The 18,306-nt window shown below is 38.7% G+C and overlaps 2 protein-coding genes across 2 annotated transcripts in view; both read right to left on the reverse strand.

The window, feature by feature from the left end:
* Positions 1-904: 904 nt before the first annotated feature.
* LOC108897646 (cytochrome c oxidase subunit 5A, mitochondrial) lies at positions 905-3,344 on the reverse strand. The gene is made up of 5 exons (XM_018697372.2): positions 3,176-3,344; positions 1,776-1,892; positions 1,515-1,636; positions 1,179-1,301; positions 905-1,037 (listed from the first exon to the last, which is right to left on the reverse strand). The coding sequence occupies exons 1-4, from the start codon at positions 3,246-3,248 to the stop codon at positions 1,188-1,190; spliced, it is 426 nt and encodes a 141-aa protein (XP_018552888.1). The 5' UTR covers positions 3,249-3,344; the 3' UTR covers positions 905-1,037; positions 1,179-1,187.
* A 1,809-nt stretch (positions 3,345-5,153) lies between these two features.
* The window catches only part of LOC108897703 (synaptosomal-associated protein 25-A), a 36,579-nt gene continuing 23,426 nt past the window's right edge, over positions 5,154-18,306 (reverse strand). The window contains exons 4-8 of the mRNA XM_018697451.1: positions 16,894-16,942; positions 11,705-11,822; positions 8,494-8,613; positions 7,491-7,635; positions 5,154-6,641 (exon numbers count right to left, since the gene is read on the reverse strand). Coding sequence (XP_018552967.1) covers positions 6,573-6,641; positions 7,491-7,635; positions 8,494-8,613; positions 11,705-11,822; positions 16,894-16,942 — 501 coding nt within the window. The 3' untranslated portion in view covers positions 5,154-6,572. The remainder of the gene's footprint in view (positions 6,642-7,490; positions 7,636-8,493; positions 8,614-11,704; positions 11,823-16,893; positions 16,943-18,306) is intronic.

The following is an 18,306-nucleotide window of genomic DNA, read 5'->3' on the forward strand; positions in this document are numbered from 1 at the left end:
GAGAAGACAGTCAGTCAGTCCGAACAACTAAGATGAAAGAAACATTCATACAGGATACTTTCACATTTTTGCACACATACATATAGCACCTTTAGACATTATTATTGCTGGGGTGTTTTGTTTAATAATGCTGTGCTCCATCGAGTATTTACTTTCATGAGTTGCGTGCTGATTTGCTTGGTGAGCTGTAAGATAAATTGCATTTCTCCTTGCCAGACCTGCCACTAAAGTTCTGTTTAGATATTTTGACCTGTTTATAATATAATTTTATGTGCGATCCAAGCCTCATTGACATTGCACAGCAAGGAAACTGAGCTGCACTACCACTTTCAGCCACAACAAAGAGTCAATGGGCTAATGGCGCTGTTTCAACATTTAGATCGCTGGTGGGGGAGAGAATGAAAACACGGAAATGAAAAAAAGTTGCCTACCTGAAATCATAGCTTGAAACTAAATCGGCTTCAGCAGAGCAGATGATCTGATGGTGATGAGTGTTTCTTCAGTCACTACCACTACTAGACAAGTTTTGCCTCATTAAAGACAACATTATATTGCAAAAAAATAATACACTGAGTAATATCTGTCAATGATAAGTGGCTGGCAAGTGGAAACAAAACATTTCAACTATTTGCATAACAGCTCAAATATATTGATGTACTTTGAACCAAAAACAGTTTCTGCCTGATGAGAGGATTCCTATTCCCTGAGATTTACAGTCACTAAGAATAAAGGAGGTGTTTAGTTGCATTCAATTTAAGTAGCCCAGCAAGCAATTAAATTGAATGCAGTCATTAATAATTAAATCTGCTGTGAAATAAAATGGTCAGGTATGGAATTTACATAATATACAATGTGGAAATATACAACGATTTCACAGGAAGGGAGAATAAGAAATTAAAATACATTCTTTAGTCATTGATATTCTTTATTAGGTCCACCATTTTGTACACAACAGGACAGCATGGATTTAATCAACAATATAGAGATTTTTGACAGGAGAGAATCAGGAGAGCTCATCTCTTTATACATCAAATAACCTGAGGACAGAGGAACAAAAGATCTTTTCAGCTGCAAGCAATTAATATTCAATGTAACTCGTGATCTACTGTACATCAGTACTTCTGGCTGAGGCAATTAATTTTCTAAAGCCACATTCACATGGTGTAGAGCAGTCTCACCTTGACAGTCTATAACTTGTCAATGCCCAGCTCTTCTGGTGTTGAGATGCCAAGTTCTGTCAGAGTGGGCTTGAGCTCTTGGATCACGTAGGGATAGATGTCTTTGTGGGGGCCCGCTTTGTTCTGAATAACAGAAAAATAATTAGTAGTTCAAGATAATCTGATCTAGTGATACATTTGTCTTGAGGAGTATCACATTTTATTTGTTTTCACAATTTCCTCCTTTCCTTTAATAACTCCTTGAATTGTCAGGACTCACACATCTCAAGTGAAACTAATTTCAGAGAAAACATTATGGCAGACTGGAGGGGAGCCTATAAAGGGATTATCACTCACCTTGACAGCCTCAAGGATGCGGATGGCACTGGCCAGGTCATTCAGTCTCCGACAAGCTCTGAGTGCTGAATCCAGGATTTTAGGCTCCGGTACCAGGTCATACCCAATCAGGGTGTTCACGCCTTTAGGTTGAAAAAAGTCCCATTATGTTACAGAAATATAATTTATTTTTAAATAATATTAGAAACTGGAATCATAACAATCAAGGAAAATTAAGGAAAATTATAAAAGAACACGATGGGCATCAACTGTGACTGTCACCTTTCCTCAGTTCCCAGGCATCTATGTCGGGCTTGCTGAAGTAAGTGACCCAACGGGCATCAAACTCCTCGTCTGTCTCTACCTTAGCATGGGAGTAACATCTGGAAGCCAATGGAGCTGAAACCCAAGAGGCAGAAACAGAAACATCTTTATGAAATATTTATTCTACTATATAATTATTATTATTTATACATATGGTCCTAAATATGGGACTATGTGATCATAGATTTATTAAAACATAAAAGACAGGTTACAAATATGGTATTAAGCTTGACTGTCATTTAGAGAAGTAAGGTTGAGTATCCCTTGAAACCTATAAAGGTTACTCAAGTGCTTTAAGGAAGTAAGTTAAAAGCAGCTTGCATAACAACATGTTAAGCTATACTGCCTTCATCAGGGTGGCTGATGTTGAGGGTTTGTATATCCTGTTTAGACGCTGTATATCATGCAGGTCTATGAACGTGACTTAGTGCATGAGGTTGGTTTCTTTAAATACTCGGAGTGGTTAGTCATGTGACCTCCACAACACATCAGGTATTACAACATGAAATTTAAAAAAGAAACCCTGGCAAAACACGGAAATGCTTAAGTATGACGATGTTTTTGAAAACAGTTCGTCTCATACATCAGTCATAGCACTACACTCCAGCACACATATAAAAGGGACTCACATGATTCCAACTTCATTTTTTTCTGTACCGCATATCAAAATTCACTCAATTCATTCTCATCTCCTTAAAACATCACATTGACACTAGCAACTCACCCTATTTGCATCACGTTTTTAAAATTAAGCATTCACTGAATTTGTTGGCGCTAGCAAGAGTGAAATCCACCTTGTCAGGTGTAACCTAGTCTGCACAGGATATCCATACACTGCAAGCTAGCAAGTAATGACCAAACCAGGTCATTTCAGGACAGCTAGTAGGAGAGAATGACAGCATCAAAGCAAGTCACAAACTGAATCATTCAAAATCTCCATGCTACTTTATGTGTGATTTTTTTTTAAAATTATATGGTAAATAAAATAATATTTTTTATTTGGTTCGAGTTAGCAATTGCAACAAGTTGATATAAAATGCGTATAAAGAGCGGCTAATGACACTCCTGAACAAACTAAAGAGGGTCACCACAAGGTCGTGACTTTTTTTCACTACAATTCATTTCGCGCCTAGTCAGTCAAAAACCTCTACGAACGGTAAAGATTCAAGAAAATATTACTTTCAAGCCCACAAGTGTAGCTACTCATAAAAATAATTCAATGTCACCCTGCGTTAGCTTTCACATTGATACACACAGCTGTAGCTAAGCTAGGCAGCTAGCCGGTCAAGATTCATTTAGTCATCTTTATTACACAGGTTTTAAAATTTTTACGACAGGTGTAAAACAGACAGTCCTACCTGAATAGCAGGGTCGAGACCGAGCCAGACTCCGGGCCCCTGTGGCCGACAGTCGGAACACGGCTCGGAACATGGTACCGCAGTGGATGCTAGCAGTCCGTTGTGCTAAAGAGGGAGACTCTGGACGGAATTACACGATGATGGGCGACGAGGATCACGTGACTGACGGAGAGAGCCGAAGCCTTTACGTCAAAGCTGCTTGATTGGTCCGTTTCTAGACCACGAACTGTAAGCAAGTAAGTGTTTTGGTTTTGACAATTTACCTGCACAAGCAATATAATCTTATAAAATATTTATTTATATAATTCATGAATTATATAACTCTGTACAGAAATATTTATTTGCCAACTCATATATCTTAATATAACGTCTTTCACTCAGTTCAGCAGAAACATATGAACGTGTATTTAAATTAATATTTAAAATATAGTTTATGTATGCATATATTGTCTGTGAAGGGAACAAAATGGAAATTCACTGTCTTTATTGGAACATTACCACTATGTTAAAATCAATCTGCCTCAGATCATGATTTTTGGTCAAACTAAACACCATCACCTTAATTAGCTGACCCTGGCCTCCACATTTCATCTATTCAGCTGTAACATTGCTTCAGGACACTTCTCAATGCATTTCTCACATCTATAATTATTAATTAAAGCAAGACCTTTGGACCTTCCAAAGACTAAGAGGCCTCCAGTTGCAAAGTTTATCAAAGTGTTGTTTGAGTCAGTTTGTGACTCAGGCTTTCTGTTACAAAATGTTAAGCCTGAGGCTGAAACTGAGATTATTTTAATTATTGGCACACTCCTTTAGCATCATTGCCAAGGTAAAGTCAGAAGATAGGAGTAAAACACCAGCAGAGGGAGCTCTTGTTTTGAAAATACACTCAATCCTCACTGAGCAAAAAGCAGGTTTGTTTGATTTATTGGTCCAGTGCAAATAACTTCAATAATAAATGCTCGCCTGAAGCAGAAGAACTGACATAGTCCACATCAAAACATGATATTACAATTTGAGGGGGCGAATCAATTTGTATTTAATAGACCACAAACAATCACATATATAAGATTTTTTTATGTTGATTACACTGGATGATAATGTTCATCCATTTTATTTTACTTTGTGTATATACACACACACACGACATACATGCGCTGGGGCAGCGTAATGGATGTCACCAAGGTATAGCGGATTACCCTGTGGTGTGTATCTGTTGTTGATTCAAGTTTGTGTGCATGTGTGAGTGTGTGTGTTCTTCGTGACGTGGTAAACTCTAATCCGCCCTAAGCCCAGAGCAGCACAGTAGATATCCATTAGTGTAATGTGCCGCTGCACATCTTTCCCTCTCTGTCTCTTTCTCTCTCTCTCTGTCTTGTGTTTTCCTCAATGCCTGAAATATGTGTTGACATTGCATATTTTAGGCATTTAGCTCCAGGTTCAGAGCGCTTTATAATCAGTAGTTAAGGATAAGCTTTCTGATCTCTAACCTCCCTGTGAAACAGCACAGGAAAAAAAACAAAACACATTTTCTTGCTTTGGATAAATACAGTATAACATTATCTTCCTTCATAAGTCTGATAAAGCTTGTAACATCTCATTTTTCTTACGTAAAACTGTAGGTCATGTGACTGTGTGGAGGATGAATATTGAAGTAACAACTGTCACCTGTCAGTCAGTGAAAAAATGTGTCTGTTACAACACGAGAATAATCGATCACCTCTGATAGAAATGAGAAATTATTGAAGAAACACAAGAATTTTGAGTGTCTAGGAAGATTTTATTCTCATAATTAAAAAAAAAAAAAAATCTTCCTAATTTTGTGGTGGTGATTTTGTGGCATCTGAAGCGTGAGGTGTCAGTGAATGCAGAAAAGCAGCTCATCTGATCAGTACAGTTATAGAAATAAAATAAATAGAATATCCCTGCTGAGTGCACTCTGTGTTCTAATGTCATCAAAAACACAAAGGAAGCTCAGTTTGGTTCTACGTTTATGATGGTTTTATTGGCATTATCCAAGTTTTTTTTTTTCTTCTTTTTTTTTTTTTTTTACAGTGATGGTCACAGTCTGGAAAGGTAAAGAGACATGAAACAAAAAGAGTGGCACTATCGCAGATAAATATGGGCCTCTCCTCTGTGTGGCCTATATATGTTGCATGCTCATGTTAGGATATTTCTGCCTGGCTAAATTAATTATTCAGTGTCTTCTAGCAGTAGATGGACATGCATAACACACTTAATGCACTATATATTTATATTGCCAGGGTTGAATCATGGGTAAAGCAATCTGGCCTGGTAATGTGAAGAGGCTGTGACCCGGCTGAATTGGTTTCTGCTGAACTATGACCTCTAGCAAAGCTCCACCTTTTTTTGTTAGCAATCGTGTTAGCTGTTATGATTAATGCCCAATATTTAAAGTTCCATCAATAATGCTGTTCAGACCACATGCAACTGCAGTTGTTTGCACATACCATGAGCCTTATGATACAAATATGAAGTATCAATTAAAACTTCAACCCTTGCTTTTGAATGGTTAGATTTAGCTCCCTGAGGAAAAGGTACACACTATACAATCTATGGCATCAAATTGTTTTAATATTCCTCCATCAATAGAGTTGGTAAAATACTGGTGCACTAACAGTCATGACCAAAAAGTTAATATTTTAATCCAAATGGCTCAAATACTTACAAATACTTAACTGAGTAGCCATATTCTACTATGTTAATAAGATCTGAGCGGCTCCACGTTTACATTAAATAACTGTATTTAAACAGCGGCCTTGGTTACAAGCTGTGCGGGTTCTATGTTCACTATTTTAACAGCAAATCACTGTGGCTTCATCATGTAGCATCACGACATCTTAACTGATGAATACACAGTGTGTCTTTACATGGACAACACCAGAATACTGATATTTTTTTTTGGGGGGGGGGGTGTACATACAGTTTATATTACACGCAGACTTTAATAATAAAAAAAGAGTGATGAAGAAAACAGGACAAGTGATCTAAATCAATGAAGCCAGTTAAGAAGCACTATGTACAGTGTGGAAAGAGTCTGAGTGGATGCTGTGTGACAGAACTTTTATTTTTTAACAAAATCAAACGAGCGACAACACAGAACAACACTGACAATAAGGGGAGGGGAAGGACTGAGGGATGTGATGGGCGGGAATGAGAGAGAGGAGGGGGCGGGGGCAGAGGAATGTATGATATGTGCATGTGTGCAAACTTCTACAAGTATCACAATAAAAGCATGATTTTGCAGCGCCTGCTGTTGAGCCAAGGAAGTGGGCGCCGTCAGTGTTGGGGTGTGGGGTGTGGGTTTTGGTTGGTGTTGTTAATTTTAGGGTGCCTGTAGGGTTTAAACGGGGATGAAAGCACTTTTCGCTGCAGTTTAGCCACTGCCCAACATCTTTGTAGCCCGCTGGTTGGCCTCGTCAATCCTGGTCTTGTTGGAATCGGCCTGAAAGGAGAAAAAAATGACTGGTTCAGTGAAAAAACAACAGAGCTAAATGGTGCTGGATGAGTAATTTCAGTGAACACATACATACTGATCTAACGGGCAAAGGATGTTTAACACCCAGATTTTGTGCATTGGCATGTGAATCTGATTTTCTCCATTAGTGTGTCAAACCCTGGCTTAATCTGCTCAAAATCAGCACAGCCGCATCCGCTGTTACATGGCCTAATGCTAAGCACGTAATCCACACTAAATATCAGCTAAACTCTATACTGTCTGCTGTAAATTACCTCATTTTTTCTAGTTTTTTGCTTTTCATTTACTTAATTTCTGACTTTAACTAAATGTGTAAATTTGACCGCACTCTGTTTTCCTCCATAGCTTTTCATATATTCTCCTAGCAGAAAAATAAATAGGTCTATAAATGGTTACTTCACAAGTTTTAAAAATCTGGTGCATTTTTCAGCCTCTTAATCATCTAGTTTCATACAAATATATGAACACAAAAAAGTGTATTTGTCTTTTCTCCTTGATCCTCATATTATATTGGATTCTTGTCTCATTTTGCCAATATTCTGGAGCATCACACTTCAGAGTGTAAACTCTGTTGGCACTATCTGTGTCCAACTTTGGATCAAACTTTACTTTTGCTCCTCCAACATTTAGGAGAGGTTGTTGCCTAGTAACAACTGAAATTGACTTGTTTCCATCAATAATTATGAATTTAGAAGGATGAAGAGACAACTACATCAGAGTCATGCAATTCTCTAGAAATATTACAAACTCTCAGACCAGTTAAACTCTGATATCCTCCATGGCAGTGGTACACATGTAGTGCTCGTCATACAGTACCTTCTCCATGATCCTATCGATCTGGCGGTTCTGGGTGTCGATCTCCTGGCCCATGTCCAGTGCCATGTGACGCAGATTGCCAATGATGCCGCCCACCTGCTCCAGGTTCTCATCCATCTCATTCTCCCGGGCATCATTTGTTACCCTGGAGCACACAGGAGGAGTAAGTGGATCTATTGGCCAAAGATTACATAGTAGCTCCTGTTGTGACCTGCTGGATTGTGCTCGAAAGAACAAGCCCCCACAAAGAAGTCCTGCACATCAATTAAACTAGTCACAATGTCCTAAAATGTCAGATTTTGAGACATTTAAGGATAATCACACTGATTACAGTGTATCTATCTAATAGATCTCCTGCTCTGTCTCATACATGTTATGGGTTGTCTGAAGTGTCAGCACCATGGACAGCACATTACATGACTCTGTAAGAGTCCCGCTACACAAATTTGAACTCATTTTTATTGGACTCTAATTGTTGCTTCCTTGTTTTTCCTCTTCACGTTTTCAACATTTGTTCAGCGCTGCTTTATTCTGAAGGTCAAAAACGTGTTTGGAAACTAGTGGAATAACATCAGGTGAATTTGTTGCTCCAACTTTTTTGTTAATTTGAAATGACGACATTGCTTTACTGAACCCTGGTTAGTTATTGTTGCAGAATGTGTCCTGGTGCCTCTGGGCATTCCTTCAGTCTGGGAGCTTATAAACTTTACAGTGAACTGAGATAAAGATTTATTGATTTCCAAGGGGAGACTGCATTATTCCAGCAGCAGATAATAAATAAAATACAGATTATTAACTGACATATTGTCCACAATGACGGTAAAATGTTACTTTAAAAGTTAAAATGGGCAGTCTGTTCAAGGATAAGTCTCATATAACATTAGATAATAACACACTCCAATGCGTGCAAACACACAACCATACTCAAGCACTTATGCACACGTACAGAAACAAGAAAGCGGGGCACACGCAGACCAACACTTACACACATACATACACTCACCTGCGGATGAAGCCCCCGCTGATGGCCATCTGTTCACGCTCGTCCACCACTCGAGCCCCGGGCTGGCTGTTCACCACTCCATCCTGGTTCCCTCCCCAGGCCTGGCCCCCGCCCTTAATCCTACCACACACACATTTCAGTCAGGACCAGTGGAACTGTTGTGTTGTGTATTTGTGTGTGTGTGTGTGTGTGTGTGTGTGTGTGTGTGTGTGTATAGATGTATTTGTCTGTGTACATGTCTGTGTGTGCACTTATTTACTTGTCTGTGAATGTAACCAAAACTAGGGGCACTGTGGGTGTGCATGTAAGAGTATGTCAGCCACTGTGTGTGTGTTTGAGTGTGTGAATGTGTGTAAGTGAATGTTTTCTAGCGATTTCCTATTAAAACATATACACAAATATATGTTTAGAAAGCACTGTATAATATGGTTTCAAGCCAATTAGCCTACTAAAAGCAACATGCCACATATGAAAAAAGGCACATACATGCATTTGCAGTCTGTTAGTGAATAATTGATCTAACATGCAGATCAATTGAATCTGAGCACAATGAGCTCACATGTGGCTTGTGTTAGAAAGTAGTTAAGACTCAGAAAAACCCTCTCCCACAAGCACATACAGAAGAGCACAAACACAGAACATAGTAACGTGACTCTAGACAGGAGGACACACAAACACACACACACACACACACACGTAAACATGCAGAGTGAGAGGACATGCAAGGCAGAGACATAGTACACAATGTCTGACGTTGAGGAGGGGAGGTGGGGGGTGGGACATGTAAAGAGGAACAGGATCGGATACATGTTGTGTCTATTAAAAGAAAACCAAACAGTTAGATCCATTGTGGAAAATCAAATTAAAAAAACATAGTGATCATGTCGCATGTGAAACTACAGTAGCTGTGATCAGCCCTTCATTTCATCTGGATGGATAGATCTGTAGGATGATACACTGTATACAGTCAAATAGTCAAATGTAATTCTTAGCATTTGTTTTATTATGCTTGGACTACCTTATGGGAGGAAGTCACCACTGAGGACAACACAATAGCTGATTTTAAAATGCAATTTGAAAAAGTTTTGCTCACTTCTCAATGAAAGAAAACGATTGTAAGCACCACGGTTGTCTTGAGGTGGTAAAATCACACCCGTCAGGTGCTCCAGACAGTTTATAACAACAAGCAAGAATTATTTTTCTTGTGCCTATTTGACCCAGGGCTGCCCATATAAAAGACTTTGGATCAGATGAAGTACATGACATAACCACAGGATTACATAACAAGTGGTTCATGACAGGGAGGACCAAAGAGCTATAGAATAGACAAGATCTGAACCCAAAAACGATCACATGTGGAAGCAGCAAACCCCAAATATACCTTCATATAGAAAACAAAATGTTGTCACTATTTAATAAAAAAAATAACACCAGCTCCTACAAAATGACTGCTGTGATGCAAATAAAGCAGATTAGTTACACATGCTATTGTCAAGATCCTGTTCAGTCCTGTTTTGGAGAAAAGAATCATCTGTTGTTAAAAAGTCTGATGATGGACTGTATTTAATCTCCAGAATGGTTATAAAAAATTGCACTAACACAAAGTGAAGGCAAAGAACAAGAAAAACTACCATTCTTGGTCAGATCTAACACAGAAAATCAAGTTTTTTGGTTCTTTTTAAGACAAAAACCAGAGTCTATACTAATACCTGACTTAAGACATAAGTGAATTCCAAGTACTGCATTTGGAAAATCATTAAGGCATCACCTAATTCATCCCCAGAGGATTGACTGAGAAATACATTGCTGCAAACCCAACACAAAATAACCAATATAGCTATATATTTCTTGGTTTGTCAGCCACTTGTGTTTTCTATAGCTCTGAGATTAGACAACTGTATACAGTACATGTATAGGTCCCAGAGTATAGCATGCTCAGACATGACTCAGTGGCCATAGTTTGGCTGTGGAGGGCCAGAGAAAAGATCACACAGGAGTTTGGCAAAACTGGTATTAGGAATCCATCTTCATATCAAAGGTTTCAAAACACAAATATAGGATTTAAGGGCTGTAACATTAAAATGGTGTTACACTATGTAGAGTGTGGTTATATAAAAATGTTTGCCTAACTCATGCATGATATTTCATTATGTAGGACAATCCTGAGGGAGGAGAGGGAAGAGCCAACTAAGGCATCTTTAATTACAACCAGTTATCTGAGGCATCATATGCCACAGTTGGTTGGTGTGTTAAAGAGTAAGTTAGATGCTTTATCAGCTCTAATTTCCTTACAATGTATCTTTACTGTATGTTTAACTGGAAATAAGTCATGAAATAACACGTTCACGCATCCCACATCACACATCTGTAATTACAGAGCAGAGAACACCCTGAATTATAGTAAGTCTTGCCTGCAATTTTACCACTATTTTACTATAGAAAATGGCATTGTATTTCCAAAATATCAGACTATGACTTAAAGGTAGGTTTCTGATCTGAATGAGCCATCAGACTGCTTGGCTTCAAGTGTTAGTTTTGTACTGAACTTGATTAAAATAGCAGCCAGGTTTTGAAAACTATATGCAAAAGGAGAATGCTTTGATGAAGCTTGATGAAACATTTCTTTTAAAGTCAGTAAATGCACTGCAAGAGACCCATGTAATCAATCGTTCATGTAAAACATGAAAAACACCAACATTAATTGATTTTCAAATGGCTACAATGTAGATAATTTAGCAGAGAAGGCAGCTAATTGATTTATTCTTTGGTTGGGCTTTGTACACAGCATGATGCATCATGCTGCAGGGTGGTAGGGTGGGTGCTTGGGTGGGGTTTAGGGAGGATGATGGGTGCTGTGGCCAGATCCCTGCTGATGCTGCTACCTGCTGGAAGAGAGTCTCTCATCCAATGTGGAATGAAGGGCTTTTGAGGATGACAGCCAAGGAGGCTGGTGAGAAAAATAAAGTGGCATCGGACCTGTTGTGCACGTGTGTGTTGTTCATGCGTGCACTCAATGTTTCACTCAATCAAACACACCCACACGTGCATGCAGTGCTGGTGCCTGTTCGGAGAGTGTGTTGTTGCGGCTATGGGCCTGGCTGCTCACACCACAGGTCACCATGCTCTATACACCAGAAGCAGGCGGACGGATAGAGAGGCAGGTAGGCAGGCACTGAAACACATGCAGTCAGGCGACACAGGCAGCACCTACTTGTTACAGGGACATGAACATAGACCACAGAACTGTCCTAGATTGTTCAAATTCTTTTCTGCATCCTTCATGTCCTTATTGATTTGGTCCATCCCCTCCTCGATGCGCTCCAGTTGCTCTGATTACCAACACATTGTCATTTTTCCCAGCAAAAGTACGAAAGCACGTGAGAAGAGAAGAGAGGAGGAAGAAGTTGCGGGTGGTAGGTAGGGAGGGGAGTAGAGAAGGGGAAACAAAGGAGAAGAGACAAAAAAAGACATTGACTGTGACAAGAGAGACATCAGACATCACCACCACCACCACCACCACCACCAGCACTGGACAGGCAAGAGCGCAGGGCTCCTGGCCGGTACCTACTTTTTAATACATGGGCATATCAGACCACAGCATTGTCCTAAATCTTTTAAATCTTTCTCGGCCTCCTTCAGGTCTGCGTTCACCTTGTTCATGCCCTCCTCCACACGATCAAGTTGTTCTGGTAGGGACAAAGGCATGAGAGCAGTGAAATAAAATTGACTGGTTTGGGTTTTTTTTAGACGGTTGGCGCTATACTCTACAGTGCAAAAGGCAAAAAAGATGTTTTGGCTAGATGCAGAGGCTGAAGCAGGCGACAAGCATGAAGATTACCTGGGTGAATAAAAACCAAATGATTCCTCCATCTGTTGCTCTGCATGTCTTTTTTTTTCATTTGGATTTTCCAGCTTTTGTTTCCTACCTCCATCCAGAGGAACATATTTCTTTTCTGAGTAAGTATTTCATCTGAGTGGGAGTGGCAGTACACTTCATCCAGCTGCTTCTGTACATGAAGATGTTAATTTGCACTTGTCTGAATGCTACTGCATACCAATGAAAGCACTGATAGATGACAGAGAGTGACATATATTCATAGGAATAGAAATTTAAGGCTGCCTTGATGATGCAAAGTTTAGAGGAATGCCACACACAGATTGAAGTGAATCAGACACAGACCCATGAAAATGTGACTGGCAGAGTTTTTAAAGACGAATAAATGAATGAGTAACTAATCAATGAACAAATGATGAGATGAATGTGATGAGAAGCATCATTCAGGCACATGAAGTCACACGTGTTTCTCTGGTGGACAGAGCTATAAAAAGACTCTGATTCAAGGTCAGATCCTCTCTCTGGCTGGTTAACGGTTACCAGGAGAGCAGTAATCTCCATCAGTAGAAGGGGCCATTTTGTCTTCTGGGAAAAAATCCTATGATTTGATTGGTCACTCTGTAGTGCAGAGTGCTGAGAGAGATCATAGGCGCTACAGGTGCAGTTGAACATCTGATGGCAAATTAGGATCTTGCCTGACCTTGTACTTAGTTACAATCAGTGGTGAAATGTAACTAAGTGCATTTACTCAAGTACTACTCTTGTGTACAGTTTTGGAGTACTTGCAATTTACTTGTGTATTTCCATTTAATCCTACTTTATACTTCTAGTCTAAACCTTTGTACTTCACTATACCTATCTACAGCTACAGTTAGTGGTTACTTTTCACATTAATATTTTATGTAAGATAAAATAAGATAGCAAAATACAATTCACTGATGTAGATTAAACTACCTAATAAATTACTTGAAATGAAGGAATAAAATGCTTTATATGCACTGATGTGTCAATAAACAACAATCTACTGTAATAATGTTGTATGTGATGATATAACACTCATTTTGCTGATAATACCACTGTTTCTTTTACTTACAGGCCCTGGTGCTCACTGGTGTTTTTTTCTTCTTATTTTGCCTTATCAGACTCATTTGATCTTGGAAACAACAAACAATAAATTCTGTTGTTTCATACAGATACACAGCCTCAATAAACAAGGCACAGACACTAACAGCTATAAAACTGGGGTCAGAGTTGCCTGATACTTCATAAATCCTCCATCTGACCCAACTCTCTGTTTTATTTATAATAAAAGAAGTTTCTCTCTCCGTATAACCAACATCATAACAACTACCAGTAGGGAGGTCAGGAGTCAGTGAACCAGCGCTCTGAAAATAAATGGAACAAATAAATTGAACAAATGTTTCATAAAGATGACTATACAAGTCAGGTAGAGGAGGAAAATGAGAGTGAGAGGGAGTGGCATTAACCTCCCTCCAGACTTAACCTCCCTCCTCCCCTTCGTCTGAGGATTATAGTGTGAGGGCCTCTCCTCCCCTCCCCTCCCCTCTCCTGGACGGTGAGTCAGTCACAGGTTTAACCAGTTAGAAAGTAAAATGACTCAAATCAATGAAGAATGACTAAAAATTCATTATTAAAAATAAAAACCAGCCACACTCCCTGAACGTCTTCAAGTTGCGGGAGCTACAGTCGAACCAGTGTTTTGGGCACTAAGCTATAACGCAAGTTGCAAGTCACTGCTTGTGCCATGCGCTGGCTCACTGAAGCGGAGATGCAATCCATAAGCCCTGACTGAGGTGTAATTCAGGTCAACATGCATGTAACAGCCGAGCAGGGAGTGACTCATTAGCTGCAGTGAGACCTCCACCACAGGTAATCCATCACTGCAAGGGATGACAAATCTCCTCCTATGTATGACCTGTGTATGATGATGTGTGTGTGCGTCTGTGAAAAGGGTAGCTCCACTCCTGTTTACAGCTCAACAAGACTTTGTTAATTACCATGGGCATGCCAAGCTATAGAGGGAATTCTTGATGTACATATCATGGAAAATATGTCAGAGACAAATAATGTAGCAGCTTGTATGGTTCTGTTACTGTAAGCAAGAAAGGATATGGGAAGGAGAGAAGGATAAAAAAGAGGGAATGAAGACAAGAAAGAGCTTCATCATTAATGTAATCTTCAGACAAAGGAACAGGAGAAGAAAAATGGAGGTCAGGAGAGAAAAGCAAAGGGAGTAAGAGCATCTGCTGGTGAGAGAGAAGAGGAGCATGAAATAAAATGAAGAGGAGAAGAAGGGGAAGAGAGATAGACAGATGGGGGATCAGGTATAGAGGACATTAGCTGGAAGGCAGAGGTAATTTAAATCTGTGAATTGATTGCTGTCCTGTGATAACAGCAGTGAGCTGTGCACTGTGGCAGCCGTTAGTCCAGAGGGGGGAAGACAGGAGGAAAGAGAGAGGAGGGGGGGGGGACAGGCTATCTGTTCCTTTGACAGGCCAATTAGGCTGCTCTTTCACGCATGGAACTAAGTACAGGCCTTTTGGTAACACACATACACACACATCCTCCACACATAATATGATTAGACGCTCCGCTATGCTCAGTAAATGTACCTTGTATCTACACATGAAAATACCAGCCAATTTAATGTGAGTCTAAACTGTGAAAATGTGGTATTTCACTTCAAATCTGATCAAACTTGAACCTGTGACCTTTGTCGCTCTCACCAAGACTTTCAGAATAAAAGAGGACTTCTTCTTCTTCTGTGATATCAAAACATCCCTTTGCTTGACCTCACATTTCACTACACACAAGGATTTGGCTGTACCAGTTCATTCATTAATCCATTACTTAGTTTGTGCAAAAGGTCTTTAAGTAAAGTCTTATTTTCTACTCATTAGTTCCAAACTGTTGTGGCATTAAAAAAACTTCAGAAATCTCTTTGCTGGTAAGTGTGTAAAGAAAAACATCTGTCCAGTCAATGAACACTGTAAACAGGAAGCCAGGTTAGCATCATGAGCTGTAGCATGACATCCAAAAATATAGATATAGAAAATTTAACTGCCAACATTTTGTAAATATAGGTATGACTTTGTTTTATTTGTATCTGCCGACATATAGGAATGTGTAATATCAGAGTTGGTAACATTTGTGAAGTTTAGAATGAGTGGGAAAAATCCAGTTCTGCTAACATTGCCAGCATTATGTAGCATTTAGGCTAATATTATATACACAATGTTTTGGAATTTGTATGGCATATTGTATTCTTTTTGTCAAATATTATTTAAAAACTTTGATGTGCCGTCCGTATTACTCTCCTTCCAAACGAGCCATATTACATTAACAAGTTAATGTTAGATTTAATCTCTATATGAGAGCAAGTTTGCGTGGCACAACACATTTTAATTTAGTGTTGTGTAAAATATCCACTTAGTAAATGCTTAGTAAAAAAAAAACAGTCGTCATCTGTTGCCGCACACAACATGTAGAAAATCCTTAAAAGGACATCCATAAAGTTAAAAAATAATAACATAAATAATGTGGTTGAGACAATATTATTATAATATTTTCTGTTACATTAAACTAGGCTTATTTTTCCTGAATTTTCTTTAAAAAAAATGTTCTCACAAATGAATAAATCTGAACACGAAAAATCAGCCTTATAGCTCATGTCACAAAGGCCTCTGATCACAGACAGACACTTCTCTATTTTAAGTTGTCACAAGCAAAGGAGGCTGGGAACTGCAGATTTAAGTAATGCCACTTAATTTCTCAGACTTTAGGAAGCCCCTCCAGAGCCACAGGAGACACTGCACACCTGTTCTCACAGGCTCAGCAGGATTTGTGTGAGACTAGTATACTGACGTTCATGTACAGGCAGAACTGGAGAGGATGTGGACGAATATGAGAAAAATAGTGCCCCAAGGTTGTAACCAGTCAATTGAATAATTATTTTACCTCAAAAATGAACAATGGCAAAATATATCTATTACCGGCTGACCTCTGACCTCTCTGTCAGTCAGTCAGGTGTCCTGGAAAACAACCAGGTTTCAGAGAGCATGGTTAGTAACACTGATGTATTTGTTTTAAAGTGGTTTACGTCCTTGTTCTACAGCTTAAAAGTACTTAACACATAGCAGCTAAAATATAATCAGTAAGATTTACTGAAAATGTATTTGACAAGTATAAAAATGAAATAATAGGGAGGCAAAGCAGAAGGCTAGCTCAACAGTCACATCCAGTATAATCACGTTAGCCCTTGAGCTCAGACTGCAGCTGAGGTTACTTGTAAAGACTTGACACAAGCTCAAAATGAAATAAACTGTTCTCGTACTTTGGTAATTATAAAACCATACAGATAATTTTCCCTGGTGTTGTAAATGTGACTGGGACTCTGCAGTGTTATACCGGATGTACTGCTGATGACAACTCTCCCATTATAAAGCATAAAGTAGCAGCAGGAGAGAATAGGCAGAGTAGAGCAGATTAAAAGTGGAACAGATGTTTGACAGACAGTGTTTGGTGATCTCTCCCTACCAACTTACCTCCCTGCTCATCCAACATGACCAGAGTCCTGATGCCGGCATCTTTACTCTAACAAGAAAGACAGAAAGAGAGAGAGAGGAAAAGAATGAAGTGAAGTGAGGGGAAGAAGAGGAATACGTGAGACAGATCAGTGAAGGTCAACAGTGCAGATCAGGGCTGCAGGACTGGGTCAAATTACAGTTTGAAATCACTTTTTTGAACTGATGTTGTTTTACATAGTGCAAACAGCTCCACATTAAAGGAATAGTTTGACATCTTTGGATTATGTTTATTTGGTTTCTAGCCTAAAGTTGAATGAGAAGATAGATAGCTCTCTTACACCTGTATGCTTAATATGAAGCTACAGCTAGGAGCTGGTTAGCTTATCTTGACAACCCAGACTTGAAACAGGGGGATACAGCCAGTCTGGCTCTTTCTAAAGCTTATTAATTAACAACTTATATCTAATTTGTTATATTTATTTTATTTGTTTTAAAGACTGAAGTACATGTGTTGCTAGCTAATCTGCAGCTAACATCTGTACAGATAAGTTGGTTTTTCAAACGCAAACCAGATATTCATATTGATTCATTCATGTGTAAGCTTTAGAAGTGCTGGTAGGTGGGATTTTCTACCTTTGGCCAGAGCCAGACCAGATGCAGATGTTTCCCCCCGTATCCAGTCTTTATGCTAAGCTCTTTCTAGCTTAATCTTTAGTGAACACACCTAATAATCAATCTACTTGCCCAACTAAAAAAAAAAAAAAACAAACAAAAAACTAAATGTCAAAGTATTCCATTAACATTGGAGCAATGAGTCAAAAAATGTGAGGATATCATTCACTATACTTGACCCAAGAATGGAGCAAAGTCAAGGGAATAAAACACTACAGAGGAAGTAAACATTGCATCTCAAAAGAATCTGAAAATTAAATTAAAAAACAAAACAAAAAACAGCACCAAAAACATAACCATGAACAGTATAGCATATTCATTATCTCATCAGGAGAAGGTGCAGCCAGAGTTAGTCTGTCAAATGTATTTCTTAGAAGCAAGTCTAATAAAGCAACTATATAGCAAACAGCAAATATATTTTGTAGGAAACATGGATTACGCTCAGAAGCAACTTTTGATTTTTTGTCTTTGTTTTTGTTTGTTTGAGCAACATTCATTAACTTTATAATATAAATGTCTTTATTTGTTAAGATTGAGAAAAGATTGTGGGTTTTCTATAATAATAATAAAAATAATAATAAACTTTATTTCTATTGCAAGGTGTTTCATACAATAAAACAGAATATATCCAATAAATTAAAAAGAACGTCTTTTGAGAGAGAGTTAAAAGAAAATAAAAGTAAAAATAAAACAATTGAATAGATACTATTAAATATTATGAAATGCTACTCTGTTAATAGAAAATGTAATCCGCTCGCA

This window comes from Lates calcarifer, linkage group LG2, assembly GCF_001640805.2.
Source record: "Lates calcarifer isolate ASB-BC8 linkage group LG2, TLL_Latcal_v3, whole genome shotgun sequence".
Lineage (NCBI taxonomy): Eukaryota > Metazoa > Chordata > Actinopteri > Centropomidae > Lates > Lates calcarifer.

Bases quoted from the DNA above. Each gene is read 5' to 3' on its own strand.
- LOC108897646 (XM_018697372.2), bottom strand. From the start codon at position 3,248: ATGTTCCGAGCCGTGTTCCGACTGTCGGCCACAGGGGCCCGGAGTCTG. The intron at 1,637-1,775 runs GTGACAGTCACA...TTCAACCTAAAG, and splicing joins TGCCTGGGAACTGAGGAAAG to GCGTGAACACCCTGATTGGG. The intron at 1,302-1,514 runs GTGAGTGATAAT...TCTGTTATTCAG, and splicing joins GCATCCTTGAGGCTGTCAAG to AACAAAGCGGGCCCCCACAA.